This window comes from Gastrolobium bilobum, unplaced genomic scaffold (genome assembly GCF_033153095.1).
Source record: "Gastrolobium bilobum isolate Gb01-03AN ecotype WA unplaced genomic scaffold, APGP_CSIRO_Gbil_v1 utg25016, whole genome shotgun sequence".
NCBI classification, from domain to species: Eukaryota; Viridiplantae; Streptophyta; class Magnoliopsida; order Fabales; family Fabaceae; genus Gastrolobium; species Gastrolobium bilobum.
Window position 1 is genome coordinate 235,204 of NW_026897739.1, and position 23,161 is coordinate 258,364.

The following is a 23,161-nucleotide window of genomic DNA, read 5'->3' on the forward strand; positions in this document are numbered from 1 at the left end:
TGAACTTTAGGGAGCTTTGGTAGGACTCCAGGTAGCTTGGGACCATGGATTCAGGAAGATACACATGGAAGGTGACTAATTAGAAATGATTCAGCTGATCCAGGGAGGAAGTGCAGTCGATCATCCCCTATGCTCGTTGATTACCAGAATCCAGGAAATGGTTGCTAAACCATGGAGGGTTATGTTCTCTCATATAAACAGGGAAGGAAATGAAGTTGCTAACTGGATGGCTACTAAGGTGGACCATAGATCTTGGGATGTTGTTATTATTCCCAATGTTCCCCTGGATTGTAGGATGCTAGTTGAGAAGGATCTGTTGGGGGTTAGAGCCTTCAACAGTCCTTAGTCTATTTCTGGTTGTATCCTTTGACACAAATGTCAAATTTAAAGTTTGACACCTCATCTGAGAGCCATTAGATCAAAAAAGATCAATGACTCTGATTTGTAAGCATGTGACACTAATGATTTTTTTTTATCTAACAGCTCTCAGATGAGCTGTCAAACTTTAAATTTGACATTTGTACAAGGATCCTATCTATATATATGAGAAAATATTTCTACAGCCACTTTAGATAATGTTATTTACAGCTACTCCAAAAATTACGTCGTTTTGATTAATGAAGGGTGTTTTTGTATTTTAAGTGAATTAATTAAGGGTGTTTCAGTAAAATGTATATGGTAAAAAATAAACAAAATTACAAAAACATCCTTCATTAATTCACCCAAAATTACAAAAACACCATTCATTAATCAAAACGACGTAGTTTTTGAGGTAACTGTAGATAACTTTATCTAAAGTGGTTGTAGAAATATTTATCCCATATATATATATATATATATATATACATATACATATAGTGGGTAGAAGATAAAATTATCTCATACATACACATAAAAGTGTGGGGCCCATTTGGGGCCATGTGAGGAGAAGAGAGAAAAAAAAGAAAACATGAACCTCATCCACTTTTATATGTGTGTAAGAGATAATTTTATCTCCTATAACATAAGAAATATTAAACCTATATATATATAAAGAGAGAGATTTGCATAAAATGTAAAATATTGGATTAAATTCTTCAATTTTTTAAATTAGTCTCTTTCTCACACACACAAGTAAAAAATTGGATTAAATTCTTCAATTTTTGAAATTAGTCTCACACACACAAGTGGATGGGTATATATATATTAACAAAAATATTATAAATGAAAGAGAAAGTAAGTCAGGATTCCGGAATAAAAGAGAGAAAATAAAAAATAAGGAAAATTGCGAAGAAAACCGAGAAGATAGAAAGATTATTATTATAAATCTTATATATCTTTCTCCTTGATATTACTCCTATAGTCCTATTCACGAGAGTCTTAAGTTCTTAACTAATATTAAAATTGCAAAATTTAAACTATGAAAAATTCTCTAACTACTATGGCGGGATGATGCTTCTTTGGCTGGTAGGCTGCTTAATGCTTATGTGAGTACATCATAGGCTCTCAATGTATTTGGGAATGGGTTGGGCTTTTGGTTTCATCTTTTACCTTTTTTTTTTCTTTCGAATGTACTCATCTTCCCCTTTTGGTTTCATTAAAGATGACAATAATTTCTTTATTAAAAGAAAAAACCCGTAGTTGTGGAACTAGCTGTTATTTAATTAAATTAAATATTCTCTAAATTTAATTTAGACCTGAACTACACTTTAGAATTTCTAAAATAATTTTAAATTTTAGAGTATATATAGTCTTTGGTACACTTCTTTACCTGTATCAAGGGAAATGCAGAAATAAAAATTTAAATGTAATTTCTAAAGTAAAAATCTTTATAAATAATTTCTCGAACTATAATGCATAAAAAAACATTCGTACGAAGATAATAAAATGGTTGACATATATAACAGCTATGGTGATAATACCAATGTCTACTGCTTTCACATGAATGTATCACGAACCAAATTTAGATCCATCATGATATGATTCATACTTCGTATTCAGATGAAGATTTTTGTCTGTGGAGTCAGCAGAAAGTCAACTGAAATTATGTTCCAATGTGAGTGGTTGGGGGTCCGAGAGAGCCACTCCAGCGGTGATGCAGGGAGCAGCGCCCCCGAGCCCGCAGAGACATGGTACTGTTGTAAGCCTCTGACTTATAGTAATTTTATTTTTCTTAATAGTTTGGACTTGGGCCCATGCATAGTTGTTGCGACTTCGGCAAGTGCACTGATTGTACAAGTAATAAAGTGATAAGAATAAGTTGTCAATCTCACGAGAACTAATGAACAATCACTAATTTATCTATTTAAATAAAGTTGGATCGATCATGAAAGGTTGGTTTGAGAATATTTTAAAACAGAATTTTTAAACTTATTTTTAGTTTTCAATATTTAAGAAATTAAATTCATAAATAATTATGCTAGAAAATTGGTTTTAAGTTTTTATAAAAGACGTAGCTAGGACTCAACTTCCCCAATGTTTTCCTAACTAATTTACCTATTCTTATAACTTCATTCAAGCTCCGTTTATTAACAGTTCTTTCTATATTCGATTAAATCTCAATCCCTTGGTAATCCAATCCTTTACTCCGCTTAAAGGCATAATCCCTTAGTACTTTTTCACAAAGTAAGCATTAACGCAAGAACATAGAGTTATAGAATTCATAAGTCTATCCCTAGATCATACAAATTCCAGCAATCAACAAATCAGAATCATACACCAGCATCCATATTGTCATGTACGACTCATATGTTTATCTACGAGTGATCAAGTCATAAATAAAACTAAGCATAAATAACAGATTGATTGCATAACTTCAAATCAAGAATGTAAATAATAAGAAAGGCAAACAACGTTCAAGAACCCATTGGTTCCATCTCGCCCTAACTACTTAAAGAAAACTAGCCTAACATATTCAAGAAAACTAAAGAAAGAGATGAAAAGAAACAATAATTCATAAAAGAAATATAAAATCCGGTTTCCACGGTGAAGTTTTGACCGTTCCTCCACTCCTCTGCCTTCTGAATGTGCTCCTCTGCCTCTTCTTCCGAATCTCTCAAAATCCCTAATTGCGTCCCTTTTAAAGAAATAAAATTGGGCTTTTAATTTGGATCAGGTTCGCTGAACAAGAATTAATTCTGATTAATTCTTTATTTTTCTTGATCTTTATCCTTTGCAACTGCCTTTGTACCTTAATATTTGTAATTAATTACTTTAAACCTGAAACAATATTAAAAAGGATCATAATCTTATCTATTTGTTAGAATCTTGATATCTTTTGAATTTATTAATTAACACTATATTCTTAATCATATTAATCATTATTTAAACTAAATTTGTTATTAAAAATATAGTGTCTTTGACACTTATCAAATCATTCCCAGATTTTCTCATTGCTGTCCTCAGCAATGAATTAAATTTAAAACATGGAATAATGTAATAGTGTAAAAAACATGCTCAATGTAAGACTCAGACAATATATCAATCTAAAAATGATCAGACTTAGGTATAAAATAACAGAGTTTAAGAACAATAATTTAACTAAGCAGTCTTGAAAGCAAGCAAGTCATAAAAATAAAACATGAGTTCTACCAATCAAGCACAAAAACTAAATGTTAACACACCCCTCACTAGAAATATCAAGTCACTCATTACTCATCTGTCTAAGGATAAGTGTTTCACTCAATCTTTCACTGTATCAATACTCTCATAAGCTAGATAATATTCTCACTTTCCACAGTTAATTTACATGCACAAAAGATCAAGAGGTCTTTATTAGGGTTGTATTGGAGCCTGGCTAAAGGAAGGATAAATAAGAGGGAACTAGTTAAAACACCGGTACACGAAAAGATCATGGTAAAGTGTAAACACTCAAACAAATAATCATTTTTCCCCCTCTTTTCTCTTTTTCCTTTTTCAGCACTTTTATTTTTTCTGTATTTTTCTTTTTCAACATCCAATACTTTTCTTTTTCATTTTCATTTTTTTCAACACTTTTATTTGCATAGAAAAAATAAATATTTTTATTTTTCACCATTTGCTTTTTCAACCTTTGCTTTTGCTCCATTCACCTAACCTCTTTTTTCACTACTTTGAATTACATGATAAAGTACACATGTTTACACCTTACCATGAAATTTCTACAATTCAATCCTATTTAAGGCAGATGTGTATGTGGAGTGGCTAATTAAAACAACAGGTATTAAGACAAGAAAATGCTTAGGTTCAAAGGGCTAAACAAAAGATATCATAATGGTTAGCTTTTTGGATAAGTAACTAAAATAATAAAATGTCTTAATCATTTCAAACATGCATGTAAACAACCATTTTAAGGAGAAACAAAGCAAGTTCTGGTAGTATTTTCAACAATGAAATGCACACTGAAAAGAAATTTCTGTTTAGGCTCAAATCTCATGGCTATAAGTGTGCAATTCAGTAAATTATGCTCTTTCTCAATCACTCATACTGTAATTTCATTATTCTTACTGACTCGTAGACTAACTCAATCAATGCTTATTCTTTAAAATATAAAATATTTTTAAGTCATCTCATAATAAATTAACCTTACTGACTAATTCTTAATTAACATGATTTACTAATTCAGACAAAGAGAAGAAATAAATAAAAATTAAAAATAAGAGGAAATAAGAAAAAGAATTTTCCCTGTTTTTTTTGAAAAAAGTTCAGCTCTACTCATCCTCATAGGGAAATCTGATTGCTACTGTATATGATGATGCTCCCCATTCCCAGATTTAGAATTTTGTTGTCCTCAGCAATGAACTACACATCATAAACAAAGAGCACATAGCAATAACAAAAACAAGTAGTAGCATAGAAAATCATCAAATATACATCCCCATAGAGATCAAAAGTTAAAACTAAAATAAAAAAAGAAGAATGAAAACAAAAACTAAATGCAGCAAAATAAAATAAAAGCATAAATCTGTTGGGTTGCCTCCTAAAAAGGGCTTGTTTAACGTCATTAGCTTGACGTTACAACTTCTTTAGTCATGGTGGTTTGTAGCCAGAGTTCAAAGACGAGGCCATCCCTTTTCTCATAAATTGTGCTTTGTCGTAATAATACTCTCGTGCATATAGGCGATAAGGTTTGACCTCAAGAACTCTAAATTTAGTCTTGATATGATTTCCCTTTTTCTTAGGTTTTGCCCTCTTCACCTTCGGTTTGCAGCTCTCATTTTTCTTTTCTTCCTCTTCAGCCTTCTTTTCCTCAATAAAGAAAATTTTATCTGGTTGAGCTGTAGGTGGTGGAGTTTCTGTTAATTCTAACTTTGAAAACTGAGGGGACTGAGTAGCATTTATTTTATTTTGCATAAATTTGTTGTCTTGATCGGTATCCAAAGACTCAAACTCATAATCGTCAGAGACAACATCAATGGCTTTAACTACTTCTTCCAATAGAGCCTCATTTAATGGATTAGGAGATTGCAAAAACCTTGCATATGATTCCTCTATTGTAGGTGCAGAGTTAATCTCATCTGCAACAGCTGCTACAACTTCATCGATCACGTCGATTTGAAAGCAGTCACCTTTTTCTTCCAGGTATTTCATGGCTTCAAACACATTGACAATAAATTGCTCACCATTTACCCTAGATACTAACTCTCCTTGCTCGACATCAATCAGAACTCTGGCTGAAGCTAAGAAAGGTCTTCCCAAAAGGAGAGGTACTTCAGAATCTTCTTTCATATCTAATACCACAAAGTCTGCAGGGAAGATGTAATCATTAACCTTCACAAGTACGTCTTCAACCACCCCTTCTGGTTTCTTGGTAGATCTATCTGCAAGTTGCAAAGAGAGTAGTGTAGGCTTTAATTTAGTAATTCCTAGGGACTTGGCAAAGGAAAGTGGCATCAAATTGATGCTAGCCCCAAGGTCACAAAATGCTCTACCCAAATGAACACTTCTTATAGTGCAAGGTATGCTGAAACTACCAAGATCCTTGAGCTTCGGCGGTACCATTTTTTTGGATAATTGCACTACATTTCGCGATCAAAGTTACTGTCTCCATTTCTTCTTTGAGTTTGTGCTTCCTTGAAAGCAAGCTCTTCATGAACTTCGCATAACTGGGCATAGTTTCTAATGCTTCAATGAACGGAATGTTTATCTGCAGCTTATTAAACATTTCTAAGAATTTAGAATATTGTCGCTTTTGTGCTGACTGTTTTAGCCTTTGAGGATATAGAGCCTTAACATACAGGTTATCCCCCAGCAATTTCATTCTTTCTTCTAAAGGAGGTTTCTTTATTAATTTTTTACGTGGAGTATCATTTAATGGTCCTCCAAAAATTATGACCTCATTATCAACAGGGTCATTAGCTTTTTCTTCAGCAGGCTTTTCTTTTTCTGAATCGTTTTTACTGCTTGGTACAGCTATAGGCTTTTCCATAGGTTGAATTACTATCACACTCCTTGTAGTGATGGCATTACATTGTTCTTTAGGATTAATGATAGTATCACTAGGAAAGGTACCTGGAGGCCTCTCAGCCATCTGCTTGGCAAGCTGACCAATCTGAATTTCCAGATTCTTAATAGATGCTTCTTGATTTTTGAGAGATGCTGTTGTTGTCAGAGCCAATTTCTCTATAGCTATTTCCCACGCAGCAGGTTGAGGAGTAAGTTGTATTGGCTGAATTCCCAGATTAGCTTGTCATGGTGCTTCTTGATTATATGAAAGAGCAGGATGGTTCCTCCAGCTAGGATTATAAGTGTTGTTGTAAAGATTGTTCTCCCTACGTTGGTCGTACCAAAGGGAATTCACCTGAGCTAGGTTTATAGTAACCATAGCCTCACAATTATCGGCACTATGAGGTCCACCACAAGTGTTGCATACCACATGAAACTGGGTGTAAGAACTCGCACCGTTAATTAAGGTATTTAATTAATAAATTATGCAAAATTAGGAAATGATTCCATAATTGACCCTAATAATTATTATGAGGCTTTAATAATTATAGTAAGTGAGTAATAACGCTGAAAGTCGCTTTTCGGAAGAAAAGTGCAGATACCGGTTCTGCTAGTCGGTATAAATTCGTACGGAAAAAGTATCCCGGAAAATTAAAGTAAGTGTATGATAATTACTAGAATAATATGTAGGACTTGTAAAACGAGTTTCAAGTCCAGATAATGAGAACTGGTGCTAGAAACTGGTACTAGCTTGGAGAAGCGCGTACCGGAAAAGGTGCTCAGAAAAATATAAGAAAAATTTGATAAATCTTAGAAAATTATGTAGTTTCATAATCCAAAGTTTGGGATTAAAATGCTAAGCGTAGTAATTAAAATTAATATTGTGTGTTTAAGTGCGTTTGGGCTATAAATACCCTTATTAAGGGCACATTGCCCTAGATACCAGACTTTGAGCGTGAGTTGTTGGTGGAGGCTGATCAGTTTCTATTCCTTTGGCCTTCTCCCTCATTCTTGAGTCAAGTTGTGACCTTTATTGGTTTTCTTCACCCTTTCTTCTTGTATACACTTGGGTGGTGACTTGTGAGTGTGGAGAGTGGGCTTGTGGGAGTGTTCAGCCACTGTTGGTGAGGGGTTTTGGGGCTGACTTGGTTGGCTTGATTGTGAGAAGCTTGACTTTGGTTTTTGGAGGTCCAAGTGGGGAACTTTGCTCTAAGGAACCAACCTTTATGGTGCTATTTTCGTGCACCTTGTTGAGTCAGTCTTGAGGGGCTGATTGTGAGCTCCAAAGAGCAACCTCTTCTTCTGTTTTGAGCTGGGGTATGTGTACCAACCTTTGATCATGAGTTTAATGCTTGAAAATGAAAGCTTGATGCATGTTAAGGTTTAAAGATGATAACTTGTTGTTGGGTAATGTTGAACACACCTAGAAATACATGTTTAGGTGCTTTAAATCTTAAAAACCCAACCTTGGAAGGATATCTTCACGAAATGCATTTTCTACATTCTGTCGTGAAATATCCGGATATCTGCCCGTGGAATATCCGGATATTGTATATCCGGATATGGGATTCTGGATATCCGGATATTGCAATCCGGATATGTCCAGTGAGATATCCGGATATGGTCCCGAGGAATATCCGGATATTGCATATCCGAATATGGTCCCGAGGAATATCCGGATATTCTGGGATTTCGTGGAACAGTAGTTGTGCTGTGTGTTCAGTAGGCTATTAGGGGTTTGTGGACCCTAGTTTGATGAAGTTGAACTTCTGTAATTAATGAACTAAGTCAGAATCAAGTGATTAGGGGCTTATGGCTTGGTGAGTAGGTGATAGACGTATACCTGCACTGTCTCTGGCAAGTAGATTAGTATTGACACACATGGCATGATTATCTGCTGCATTGCATTGTTTTAGAAATGATAAATGATAAACTGCTTTTGAACTTATATTGCACATGTAAGTGAGCTTGGGGTGGAAGATCCTTGAGGACTCACTGACTTACTGAGATTTCTAGATTAGAGATCTTACCCCACGTTTGGCGAATGCTTATTTCAGGATTAGGTAGTATGGGTACTGATGTCTCAGGCGGCAGGAGGCCGGAGCTTAGCTGATTATGTTGTTTCTGCTTATTTGTTAGCATGACTGGATATTGATGCTGATTATGTTTTATGCCTTTTATCATTATGTTGTTGTTGAGACTGATGTTGGGCATGTTGCCTTATTTGAGTGAGCATGGGGATTGTCCATGACACTTTATGTTAGTGCTTTTGATTTGAAGTTGTATAAACTGTTAGATGGTCCGGTCTACATTGTTGTAGTTCTGTGACTAGAGCCACACTTATATTATCTATGTTATGAGGTATTTCAGTTAGCTGTTTTATTGCAATTACATACAGGCGATGCTTTATTAATTGATTATTAAGCAAGTTGGTAATGTTAATGGCATCATAATTGAAAAGAAAAAGTAATTCCGCAAGTTTAATTAAGCGCAGCTTAATACGATATTATGATAACATTACCAGATATATACGGGGTGTTACACTGGGCATTAACACTAAAGAAATCTGAGACCGAGTGAGAAGTTTTGTGATTTCCTCTAACCTCTGATCCATCTTCTCTTGTTTGGTCAGCACAACGTCATAACCTTCCAACTGCATCACGCCTTAACGCTATCGTGACCTCGTTGTCTTCGGAGGCCATTTTCTCAATTAGCTTGACGGCTCTGGTTGGAGTAATCTCTCATATACTACCTCCAGCTACAGCATTAAGGAGTACTCTATAGGTTGTCGTAATCCCTTTGTAAAAGATTCGCACCTTCTCGCCATTCGATAAAACGTACTGCGAACATATCTTGATTAGCTCTTTAAATCGCCCTCACCCCACACACAGGGATTCTCCTTCGAGTTGCTTGAAGTTGTCAATTTGTTCTTTCAAATCATAGAATCGGGAGAGTGGGAAAAACTTCTTTTGGAATTTTTAAACTAATTCTTCCCACGTGGAGATGCTATCAGCAGGTTGCAATTCCAACCAATTAAGTGATCTCCCTTTTAAAGAAAAGGGAAAAAACACCAGTCAAATTGCTTCTGACGGTACCCTATTAGCCTTAATGAGATTACACAACTGTAGGAATTTATTGATATGGCGATTTGGGTCTTCAATCGGGTCTCCTTCAAATAGATTACTTTGGATTAAATTTAGGAAGGAGGCTTTTATTTCGAAATTATTGGCTAGAATTTGAGGCCTTCTAATACTCGTAGTCGGATGCAAGAAATTAGGACTTAGGAAGTGGTTCTTTAGTTCTTCTGGTGGATTTTGGTTATCCTCTGCCATGACTGGTTCTTCAGTAGAACTGGACCTCGATGTGTCTTGTATCTTCTTCGCAGTCAAACGCTTCCTATTGGTTATTTTCTAATCGTCCAAAGTCTGGTTCATATTGTAGGTCACTGGGGTTAACAGTGCCTCGCAGATGCATAAACCAGAAATCTAAGGCTCAGTAGACCCAACTAACGGAAACCACTGACTAAAAGAAAATTTAAAATTTAAAGTAAACAAATTAAACTAAGAAAATAAAATAACAAAACTAAATAAATAACGATAAAAATATTAAACTAACAAAGAAATAAAATGACAATAAAATAAGATAAAAGAAAATAAGCAAAACAAAAATAAAAGAAACAAAAATAAAATGAAAATAAAAATAAAAAACAAAATAAAATAAAATAGAATAAAAAAAACCAAAAACTAAACTAATAAAATAAAAGCAAATGATCCAATCTATAATTTTACAGATATGATTAATGTTGATTAAATCAGTCCCCAGCAACGGCGCTAAAAACTTATTGCTACTTCGACAAATGCACCAGTCGTACAAGTAATAAAGTGATAAAAATAAGTTGTGGATCCCACGAGGACTGATGACCAATCACTAATTTACCTATTTAATTAAAGTTGGATCAACAATGAAAGGTTGGTTTGAGAATATTTTAAAACATAATTTTTAAACTTATTTTTTGTTTTCAATATTTAAGAAATTAAATTCAGAAATAATAATGCTAGAAAATTGGTTTTAAGTTCTTATAAAAGACGTAGCTAGGACTCAACTTTTCCAATGTTTTCCTAACTAATTTACCTATTTTTATAATTTCATTCAAGATCCAGTTATTAACAATTCTTTCTATATTCGATTATATCACAATCCCTTGGTAATCTAATCCTTTACTCCGCTCAAAAGCCTATTCCCTTAGTACTTTTTCACAAAGTAAGCCTTAACGCAAGAGCTTACAGTTATAGAATTCATAAGTCTATCCCTAGATCATACAAATTCCAGCAATATAATCAACCAATCAGAATCATACACTAACATCCCTATTGTCATGTACGACTCATATGTTTATCTACGAGTGATCAAGTAATAAATAAAACTAAGCATAAATAACAGTTTGATTGCATAACTTCAAATCAAGAATGTAAATAATAAGAAAGGCAAACAACGTTCAAGAACCCATTGGTTCCATCGCGCCCTAACTACTTAAAGAAAACTAGCCTAACATAATCAAGAAAACTAAACAAAGAGATGAAAAGAAACAATAATTCATAAAAGAAATATAAAACTCGGTCTCCACATTGAAGCTTTGATCGTTCCTCCACTCCTCTGCCTTCTGAATGCGCTCCCCTGCCTCCTCTTCTGAATCTCTCAAAAGCCCTAATTGCGTCCCTTCTAAAGAAATAAATTTGGGCTTTTAATTTGAATCAGGTTCGTTGAACAAGAATTAATTCTGATTAATTCTTTATTTTTCTTGATCTTTATCCTTTGCAACTGCCTTTATACCTTAATATTTGTAATTAATTACTTTAAACCTGAAACAATATTAAAAGGGATCATAATCTTATCTATTTGTTAGAATCTTGATATCTTTTGAATTTATTAATTAACACTATATTCTTAATCATATTAATCATTATTTAAACTAAATTTGATATTAAAAATATAGTGTCTTTGACACTTATCAATAGTTGCTGTTAGGGTTTTCTAAATCCTATTTATATTCCCTTATATACCGAGTGACTTGTAACAAGCGACGTTGTACATCGGGTGAACCGATGTAAATCATTATGTCAAATCTCTCTTCCCTTTCTCTCTTGTTTTTCGATTTGTGTAATTGTCGATTTCCATCATTTGGTATCAAGAGCTTTGGTTTTGCGACCAAGGTTTCCTATGGCAGATTGGGATTTCGCGATTTAGGATTTTTTTGGCGTAAAGAAAACTGCAAAATTGATCTGAAAAGGATGTCGACTGGCCAATCACGAATCGAAGTTGAAAAGTTTGAAGGAAAGGGGTTCGTGTTATGAAAACTGAAAGTAGAAGATTTGTCCGTTGATAAGGACGTGTGGTATATGATCAAAGATTTAAATTTTAATTTTGAAAAGAGTTTTTTAAAAAATGATTTTGATATTTAAAAATTTATTTGAGACATGTTTATTTTAACTAGACAAAGCCCGACTCGTGATTAATCCTATAACCAACTTAGAGTTAAAGTTTGTGAAAATATCTAAGATATAATTAAGTTCAGTATAAAAAAAAAAATTAAATCATTAACTGTTGCGGATCTAGTGACTTTAATTAAGAAGCTGTCATAGAATTAAGAATCCGCTTAATAATACTTTTCCTATAAATTAGATTAACTTTTAAAAGAAAATTATCATTATCTTTTATTATTTATTGTATTGTTTTTCTTATTTTATGATTTTGAATTTTTAGTACAAGATTAATAAAGAAAAAGTAAATATCCTTTTTGGTCCTAGCAAATTTCACGATACCCGCTTTAGTCCCTAACAAATAAAAAGACCGATCGTGGTCCCTAAGAAAGTCAAAATGGACCCATTTTAGTCCTTTTAGGGACTAATACGTTGAATTTGTGAGGGACCACGATTTCACCTAAATGGGTTCATTTTAAATTTTTTAGGGACCACAATTAGCCTTTTTATTTGCTAGGGACTAAAACGGGCATCATGAAATTTGCTGATAACCAAAAATGGTATTTATTCATAAAGAAAAAACTCTTTTATATTTAGTATTGAATCACCTGAAAATTTTATATTATCGGTTACAGCTTAATTAATATATATTTTTTGCTACATAATTAATATTTTTTAATTAGAAATCAATTATTTTTTACAAATTTTTTTAAATTGATGTAAAAATCAATAACTAATTAGGAGTAGAAGCCACAATGGTTGAAATTTTCATATCTACAATAAAAATGAATTAAATCAAATTGTATGATATTAATAACTTGTCATAGTTCAACTTATTTTTTTAATCAAAATAAAATTAATTTTTAACATTTTATTTTTTTAACTTAATTCAAAATATGTAATTAAAAAAGACAATTATCAATTTAAAACGAAAATTTGCATCACCAAACTATCACAATTAAAATCACCTTAATTAGGTAAAAATCATTGTTGTTAAAATCTCGATTTATCACTACTATTTTACATTTTTACGATTTTTTTCATCAAAACGATTTTACTAATATTCCAAACAATTTTACGATTTTGTACGATTTTTTCACATTACAATTTTACGTTTTACGATTTTTTAATCATTTTCCGATTTTACTAAAGATCTCGATTTTAACAACACCGGTAAAAGCCATAAAATCGCAAACAATTCTATTTAAATTAATATCTACAGGAGTTAAAAATATTATTGTAAATCTAGATTTTTTATATTTTAAGAATTCATTTAAAAATATATAAAAAAATTTGACAATGCAATTAACAAATAAACATGTCAAAAACAATAAATGAAAAAAAAAAAAAAAAAACTTGGCCTGATAGAAAATTAGTAACCTTAGTCACAACACAACTAACCGGTTCAATCCCAACTAGACCAAACAGATTCCCCCACAAGCCCAAACCCTCCCCCTTCTGAAACACAACCCGACGGTGTTGCGGCGGTGAAGGGCTGAATGCTCGCCGAACCTGGTGGATTACGGTGGCTGTGGCTGAGACGCGGTGGGATCTGGTTAGGTGGAACAGCGTGGGACAACTGTTGCGTGTTGTCTTGGAGGCTTGAATCAAGGGTTCCAAGTTTCTGTGGTTTTTGGTTAATTAGTTATTGGGCTTCATTTGGGTGGAGGTGTGTGAATTTTTTGGTAATTACTAATTTATGTTCAATGTGATGCTTGAAAGAGGACCAAATGCCTTGGTGGAACTTCACCAAGAGGGCATCAACATAAAAATACAATGTGCATTTTACTTTGTGACAACCTCATTCATAACAAATCATGTTTTAATGAAAACCTTTTACTTACATGCAGAGTGCCAAAGACTTTAATTTCCTCTCCATTTTCAAACTCCTTACTAATCTTCCTCTTGTTTCTGTGTGTCTCTATGCAGCAAATTAAAGTGTGTTGGCGTTGGGGGGTGGAGAAGTGTCTTTTGCAGACTAAGTGAGCCTTAACTGTCTCTTTTTCTTCTTTCTTTATATTCATGTTTATTCTGCAATATTTGCCTTTTCTCCTTTTTTCTTTGCAGGTTTTATGCAGCTTAATTGACTTTTTCATTTGTTGTTTCTTTCTTGAATTTTCTTAGTAATTGATTACCTCAAGTTTCTAGTATATGTACATTAACTTCCTTAATAGATTTTGTCTTTATCCTGGGCGAAAGCAATTGCAACAGCATCCAACATCTCACTTGCTTCTCGTCCATCAAGAACCGCAGCACTTGCAGGTGTGTCATCAGTTTTGGTCTCAGCATAATAACCCATGTAGTAACTTACAGATATGCATCTAAACTTAAAATAAACACTCCCTTAATGTTTCATTATGTTATATAATTTTTTCATTCTTATATATTTTTTTTTTTCTGTAAAAAAACTCTATAATAAAATGAAATTCAGCAATTAGATGTGATGTATTATTTTTCTTCTAGAAGTATTTTTTCATCATTCATTGTAAGCGTGAAAGATGTACATAATTTTGAGAGTGTGAAAGTACTTGCTAAATCTTTACAATTTCAAAAAGATTTGTTTATTTTAAATGTCTACCCTTAAAATTTGAATATAATTTCCCTTTGAATTTATGTTATGACTTTTTTATAATATAGATTATATTTTTGTTATGGACTTGTTGCTTGAAAAATGTTATGACTCTAGAGACTTCTAGATGCTTGTATGAGGAGTTCTAATCAACAGGCCTGAAAAGTTCAAACATATTTTTAGTTTATATAAATATCTAGATATTTAAAAAAAAAAATAATGTAAATATATATCTTAAAACATATTTTTAAAGTCACTAAGTATCTAGATATTTTTAGAAATATCTATTTAGAAGGTTTTCTCATTATATATGTGCTACCTATCTACAACACAACTATATATATATATATATATGTATATACATGCATGCTTTATATATTGTTCATATTCTATCAATAAGAATTTCTAATTATCTTAGCCCATCTAATTTACCGAAGAAGAAAAACAAAATTTTAAAATCTTGCCTCGATTCCTAGGGCAACTAATAGTCATATAACGACAAAAACATATAACCTAGCATGCACACGTGAGTGATTCATAACTAATCAAGCCACGAGCAGTATTCCGCATCACAATTCGTTAAAAAATTTACGTAATATTTACATGTAGGAAGACGGTATGTCCTTTTTGTACTTTGAAAAGCTGGTGTTAACTCTGTAAGTATTTATAATGCAATGCACACTCCATTGATATATGGACAGTATCTGCACAGTCTATCTATACGTATAAACTCGTGAAATTATTTAGGATAGAGATTACTCGGTACAGAACTTGAACTTCTCCTTGTTGTTCATAAGTCACTTTCCACTGGCTTAGTGTTTGGTTTCCAATGGAAGGGAGCTTAGAGTTGGTTTCCAAGGATGGGAGCTTTTTGAGTCACTTTCCACAGGCTTAAATAATGGAAGGGATGCTAAAGTTGTTGGTATAGATTGGTTCAATTTGCTGAGAATGAGACTACTTGGTTCATGTTGTTACTTAGATTCTTGCAATGTACAAATTATGAGGCTGCTGCATCTGGGCAATTTGGGTGTTGGACATTGAGATATCACAGACACAGAGAGCTCAGACACATTTAACTTGGCATCTGAACCATCACTATCCAGATACATATTTGCTACTTCTCTGCCATATACATGCTACATTTCCACTTTTTATTAAAAAGGTGAAAAAATTATGGGTGAAAATTTCTTGAGCCAAAAATATATGTACAGCTTCTGTGCAATTTCTGTGCAATATCTGTGCAATATCTAGGGGGTTTTACTGTATATATCCTAAACTGAAGAAGAAAAATTAAAGTTTGAAATTTTGCCTCATAGTCATGTGTCCACACAAATAAGTTATGATTTGTATGAGTCTGAAACGGGGAAACCATTTACATTCATTTCTTTCTTTTTTTTTTTTTTTTTTTATGAAATCATGCTTCTTAATAATCTTTTAAATAATAATAATAATAAAAAAGTACTTTAACTTTTAATAAACACGTGAAAAATACGTAAATCACTGTTGCAAACAAAGCATCATATCCATAAAACTATTACATAACATAACATGCAGACGTGACTGATTTATATCTAATCAAATCACGATCCTTATTCCTCCATTACCATAATATTTACATATAATATTAACAAGTGATAAAGCCACTTGCACTATTCCCCCACCAACACACCTTAACACTATTATATAATATTTACATATGATAATTATTATTATTGATACGAAAGGACTACGACGATTCTAGCTCTTACGCCCTTACCTGTGCAAGTATTTACACAGACTATATATATATATATATATATACTGTCCACCATGGTGTGAATTATTCATTATACTTAATTTCTATAGAGATATTTTCTTGACAGTGATTACATGCACCATGGAGTTTGAAGAGAGTCCCAAGCACCAGCTCCTGCATCTGCCATGTTTGCAGCCGAGTAAATCTCGGCATCTGCAATCATAGGAATATCATCGAGAGACATGGCAGCTTCTGTCCAAATGGATTCATCAAACACGGGCATGGTCTCGGTCTCATTCATAGTCCCCCAAAAGTTGTCCATAGCCTGAAAATCACTTCCTGCTGGCATAGTGTTGGTCTCAAATGGAAGGGACATGTTAAAGTCGTTTGCATACATTGGTTCAATATGATGAGAAACCATAGGGTTCATGTTGTTATTGAGATCAGAAAGGGTGATACCAGAGAAATCAAAATCAAAGTCAGGCTGAATCTGAGGCTGCACCACTTGAGACTGCTGCATCATCTGAGGAATCATCAGGGTTTCACCAGAGGAAGGTGGAACACTTTGAGAATTCACATAGGAAATCTGGGTTTCACCAGGAGGAGGTGGAACACATTGAGGATTCACATGGGGAATCTGGGTGGTTGAAACAACAGAAGAAGAAGATGAACCCTGAGAATTCACATTCACATTCACAGGTGCTGAGAGTTCTGGCAGGTTGAGCTTAGCATCAGAACCATAAAGCTTACGTGCAGCAGCATCATAAGCCAAAGCAGCTGCATGAGAGGTCTCAAATGTTCCAAGCCAGAGGCGTGCACCACGGTTTGGTTCACGGATTTCAGCAACCCATTTTCCCCATGTTCTCTGCCTCACACCTTTGTAGGTGCAAGAAGCATTCTCAGGGCCTCCTTTGCCCCTCATGCAACCCTTTCTAGAGCTGGCCTGTGCTGACCTCCTCATCTGTCTTCTCTCCTCAGTTCCCATGCCTGATCTCTGCATTGTTCTGTGTGTGTTGTTGAAATGTGGGGTACTAGGGACAAATTGTTATAATTATAGGAGTTACCAAAGCAGAGATAAGAGCTCTTTGGGGTTAGTGAGGAAATAAAGAGGGGGTGAGGGGTGCTATTTATATTGGAAAAAGCAAGAAAAATGTGAAGAGTGAATACTATACTATACATACAAGTATCTGAAACGTGGCCATTAGTGAGGTTTAGCTGCTACTTGGCATGATGAACAAGGGTGATCGTGTCAACTATGTGCCTCAATGTTGATTTCTCTTATACACACTTGGCCTGCTTCTTTTGTTTGTATATCAACAACCTAAGAGAAAAATTCTCACTTGAGTTCCCCTTTCCTTTTATTTTTCTTTAATTTGTGAATTTAATGAGGCCATGAATGTGAGAATAAAAAAATATAAGATGTGGAGGAAACGGTAAAAGAAAATTTAAAGCTGTGGGGAAGAGAAAGCGGTTGTTTGGATAATGGATGCTTATCTATAAGGTTTTTTTTTAAATTTTTTCTTTTGAGCTAGGTTGGATTTGTATAATACTCATTTACTAGTGTTTGGGTGGGTTTCGGTGACGTTTGGAAGAAACGGTTGAAGATAAGTACGTGCAGGGTTTTTGAAAACTACTCAAAATGACATAGCAATGAAGCCCTCGTACGTGGGGAGAAACAATTCCTAGGTGTTTCACAGTCCAGGAATTGGAATCAGTCATCAGTGTGTAGTAAAAAAGCCAAAACGAGATCCAATGGACTGAGACACCACAATGCCAACAAGTGACACATGTACAAGTTTATCGGAATAGATGTGGCATTTTACATTATGTTTATTATTTATCATTGCACATTTTACACTACACTACTACTGGGAGTTTTGTTTTGTTGTGGTTAAAAAAAACAAAGTGGTTCCTCCAACCCCCGGTAAGGAATATCACTAGAACTGTGTAGAACATCCTCCAAAAGCACGTTTCTGTATCTATAAATAAAAAAACAAAATTATAAAAAAGAACTCAACTTGGTTGTCATCACAATAGAAAGCCATGATACTATAGAATATGGATAGCACTTACCCAAAAGTTTCAACAACAAAGGTAACATCTCTGTGGTTGAACAGACTAGCTTATTTAATACTATTATATATTAAGGCTTGCGTGATTTTTATGGGAAGAGTGCACAGCACAATTGATGTCACCCTTCATTGTACACTTCTTAAAAGTAACTGAAGCTTTTTCAGAGGACCAAACTCAAGGGCAAGGTTGAGGGTATCAGCAAGGATCGGTTACAACACATTGCTTTCGTCCAGCTTAAGGTTTTCAAAAAAAACTCCTCTGAGTTTTATTTGTCTTCAAAGTTTTTTGTTTGTTTGTTTGTTTTTTTTATTGAGATGCGTTGTACATTGTAAACTTCAAATTAGCTCTCTATCCAAATGTTCTGTTGCATTCGATTCCAAATTTTCTACCCAAATTTTAAGGCTACCAAGCACCATCTTGCTTATAGCTGGCAAAAATAACGTGTGCCAGTTATATGGAAACAAGTAACATGTTGCAAACTTTAGGCGCCAAGGAAAATATGGTTGAGGTTCCAATATTGAAAAGCCAAATAATTTAGAGTAAAATGAAAACAAATAATACGGACTTAACAGAAGTCTGAGTTAATAATTTAATACTCAATAGAGTACCAGTGTTTTAAAACTCGGACCGGTCATCGAACCGGTCGAGGTACTGGGTCACTGGTTCAACCGGGTTCAACTGGGTTGAACCGGTTTTACTGTTCACATATTAAAAATATAAAAATATTACTTATATTAATAAAAATTCATATAAGAAAACTATCAATGAGCTTCAAGAAATAAATTGGTTTTCAATGATAGCAAATATTATATACTTCTAAGCTTCTAGCTCTAGACCGTATCCTAATATTGGATTAAACCATGCAATATAAGTTAAATGCACTTTTTGTGCTTGACATGATACGGATAAATTAAATTATGATAACAAATAGTATGCATGAAATATACACTATAAGAAAAAAGTGTTCACCGTTGAGATGAGATCATGAGACCATCAGTGTTTATCACCACTTAACTTCATGAGATCATTATAAGATGCAACTAAATTACATAAACGAACTACACTAATCTAAAATACCTTATTATTTTCACCTTACTTTTAATCATATTCATCATAAAATATGAATATGATTTAATTCAAGAGTTCTTATCAACAACAAAAAAATTTACCAAAAAAAAAAAAAAAGAAAAACCGGTTTAATCCGAGTCAACCGGGTCGCCAGGTTTCGGCCGGGTCAACCGGTCCAATTCGGGCTGACTGCATAACCGGTCCAACTACCCGCTCGGACCGGGGAACCCACCGGGTCACCGAGTCCCGGGTCGACCCGGCTGGTCCGAGCCGGGTTTTAAAACACTGGTACTATGTTTGTTTGTCCGAATAATTTATTCCAAAAGGCTAACATGTCAAGTAAGAAAACAAACATGACCACTTTCGTCATGCATTGAAGTTTCATATAATACTTATCATACTAACATGGGGCTAGCAGATATAACATCTTAGGCAAAATTGTCATAGTGCATAAATCATTTACAATTTAACTACAAGTGATATAACTTCTCATGCCAAATTGTCAATCTTGTTTACAATAATATGAAGTTGAGGCCTCGACGGGAGCAGTTATTTTAACTGTGTTTAATATATATTTGGAGGTGGTTATGGTTTAACCGCCTCTAAAGATAATAATTAGAGGTGGTTTTAATGTAACTGTCTCTGAATGATAAATAGAAACAATTATTTTAACCGTCTCTAGTACACATTTAGAGGCGGTTTCATGTGAATCGTCTCGAATTAATTAAATCGCTGAAAATACTGCTATGTATTAATTGGAGGCACAGCCTCCAAATAATAGTGAGGAGCTAGTCTAAGTCATAATGCTTCCATCCTCTCACATAGTATTTTCTCTAAAACCAATTTGTAATTTTCTTAATTTGTTCTCTGGTAAAGCTAAATTAATATCAGAATCAATTTATGTGCAGACTCTTCCAGAAAGCCTCTTTGAGCTGCAATATTGTTCAACAAAGCATAGCGGGTGAAGCTCGATCATGGTGGCACACTCAATGCCATTGGGATCAGTGCACTTCCTTTTATTTATTAATTTTGATATTAAACTTGGAGTCTTGGACTATATATTTAAGATGTTCTAAATTTCATACGTACTTTTATTTATTGAAAGGTGGGTGTCACTCAACTTCTTGGAGTTTTGTTTAATTAATGTTTACTAAAAAAATCTAATAATTAAAATTTTAAACTATAATAAAATTTTAACTGAATAATAAAGACCTTCAATGCAAGTATTACTTAAAAATGAATATATATATATATATATATATGAGGAGAGATTTTTTTACTCCAGTGTAAGACCAAAAAGTCTTACTCTCTATTTTAGATATTAATTTTTGTCTATCTAACAATTGTAATTTCTTTGAAATTAATAATTAATTAATATAACTTATAATAAACTATAATTATTAAATGGACAGAAATCAACAAATAATGAAATAAGATTTCTTGGTCTTAGACTTGAATCAAAATATCTATCAAAAGATCTCTACTCTATAATCATTCCATAACATAATAAAAAGTGAGGACTTCAATATTTTTTTTATATAGAACCAACTATTCAAGGATTATTAGGAAAATAATTAAAACATTACTTACATTTTAATTGTATATTTATGTGTAAATAATATTTTATTAAAAAATTATGAAAAATTAATATTTTGTATAAAATATTTTAAGAATGTTAAATATTTATTTATTAAAATAATTTAAACGCATTGAATCCAATGAAAGAGCTAAAATATTTTAAAATTGTAACTTTGTAACCCACAGGTTGACCGCAAAGCCTGGGACGCCTTTATTATTACGGTTTTGGCCTTATAGATGTTTTAATCATAACTCACATATGCTAAGACCTAACAAGGTGGCCAGTCCGTTTTGACAGCTATATAAATACTTTATTGATAACTTATTATAAGCTCTTAAAACTTGAAAAATGTTCTAAGGATTCTAATCATTAGACAGCAGGGTCATCTAAATATTTATGATATTTAAAACAATGTTTTAAATCAGATAAATATCTTTAAAAATACATAAGTGAGAAAATCTAATTTTCACTATAGTTTGCTACTTTTCTATTATACACGCTCCATCTACACCTTTTATTGAAAAGGAGAAATAATTAATGCTGATTGTAGCGATGGCATTGAGATAAAAAATTTTCTAAATTCTTCTAAGTGCTGTAATTTCTTAATTTCTATTTTTAATTAATTGTGTTTCTGTTGTAAAGCATTTTCTTAAATAGTGAATTGTAATAATAAAAAATCGTAATGATTTATGATAAATAATTGCAAAAAAATATTCTAGGCTTAATTCTCTCGGATTTGGATTCTCTCATGCGAAAAAATAATTATGTGGTCATGTTATTTGATCACAACTATTTATTTAAAAATCATACATTTTTCTCTCTCTTATCTCATCATCAATGAGTGGAAATAAGTGGTTGTAATCAAATAACATATCACATAACCACTTTTTCACATTAAAGGATCTAAGTCCAATTCTCTATTCCCATTCTTCTCCCTCAATTCTTTTTCCAGATTCCCCTCTTCCTCGTGGCAATCTTTCTCTGCTGTGTCATTATGTGTTTCCTTCAATTCACTGAAAATGTCCGCTACATTCATAAATAAGAGTTTTAAATATATTCATTCAGAGGGATTTAAAGATTTAATTTTGGATCCGTGCCGAATTGGATTAGCCGCGAAGTGATAAACCGATTGGAATATTTCCAAAAAAATAATAATAATAATAATAATTGAAACTTTGGCTCGATTCTTAGGGCAACTAACGCTTGTATATTCACACAAATAAGGTAAGATTTATTTTCATATTTTTTTACCTTATAGAAACCATGCTTCTTAATATATATATATATATATATATATATATATATATATATATATATATATATATATATATATATATATATATATGGTGTAAACATTTTAGAGTCATTTTAGATAAGATTATCTATAGCTAACTCAAAAACTAAGTCGTTTTGATTAATGAATGATGTTTCTGTAATTTTAAGTGAATTAATGAAGGGTGTTTTCATAATTTTATTTATTTTTTTATCATATACATTTTACTGAAACACCCTTCATTAATTCACCTAAAATTACATAAACATCCTTCATTAATCAAAACGACGTAGTTTTTGGGATAGTTGTAGATAATCTTATCTAAAGTGGCTGTAGAAATATATTTTTTCCTATATATATATATATATATATATATATGGTAAAATCATATCTGAAGTTGTTGTACGTGCAGCTAGGGGTGTTAACGGGCCGAGCCGAGCCGAGCTTTGGTTTTAAAAGGTTAAGCCTGTGTCTAAATGTGTCAGTCTGACCAAGTCTACCTGTTATAAATATAACTATCGGCCTGAGGCCTGACTTATTTACAAAAAATAAAAGCCTTGTTTAGCCTGTTATCCTGTTTAAAAAAAACAAGGCAACAAAAATTTAAACAGAATATACAATCAACAACCCTTGTAATTACATAAATATTCATAAATTCAATTTATATTCAAACAACATAATATAGAACAAAATCATTCAAAAAGTCTGTTTAACCAATAAAATGGAGTGAAATGGACTGAGGAGAAAGAGATGGCTATTACAAGTAGTATAAAAAATATAAAATATAAATATAAAATATAAATAAAAAATAATATACTAGGCCAGCCTGAGAGGCTTTAAGGACGAGCTTTTGAGTTGGAGCCTGAGACTTTTTTTATTAAACGAGCTTTTTAAAAGTCCAAGCATGTGCCAACAACCGATTTTAGACATGTAAGTTCAGGCTTTCACGAGCCGAGCCAAAGGCCCCTGGTTTGTTTAGCACCCC

General features: G+C 33.0%; 2 protein-coding genes across 2 annotated transcripts; both read right to left on the reverse strand.

Annotated features, from left to right (window-relative positions):
* Positions 1 to 4,677: 4,677 nt before the first annotated feature.
* LOC133309679 (uncharacterized) lies at positions 4,678 to 7,411 on the reverse strand. The gene is made up of 4 exons (XM_061510471.1): positions 7,346 to 7,411; positions 5,980 to 6,625; positions 5,365 to 5,777; positions 4,678 to 4,758 (listed from the first exon to the last, which is right to left on the reverse strand). The coding sequence occupies exons 1-4, from the start codon at positions 7,409 to 7,411 to the stop codon at positions 4,678 to 4,680; spliced, it is 1,206 nt and encodes a 401-aa protein (XP_061366455.1).
* Positions 7,412 to 16,313: 8,902 nt separating this feature from the next.
* On the reverse strand, positions 16,314 to 17,183 carry LOC133309680 (ethylene-responsive transcription factor ERF037-like). Its single transcript, XM_061510472.1, has one exon. It carries the CDS (start codon positions 17,181 to 17,183, stop codon positions 16,314 to 16,316), a length of 870 nt encoding a protein of 289 aa, XP_061366456.1.
* Positions 17,184 to 23,161: the final 5,978 nt, after the last annotated feature.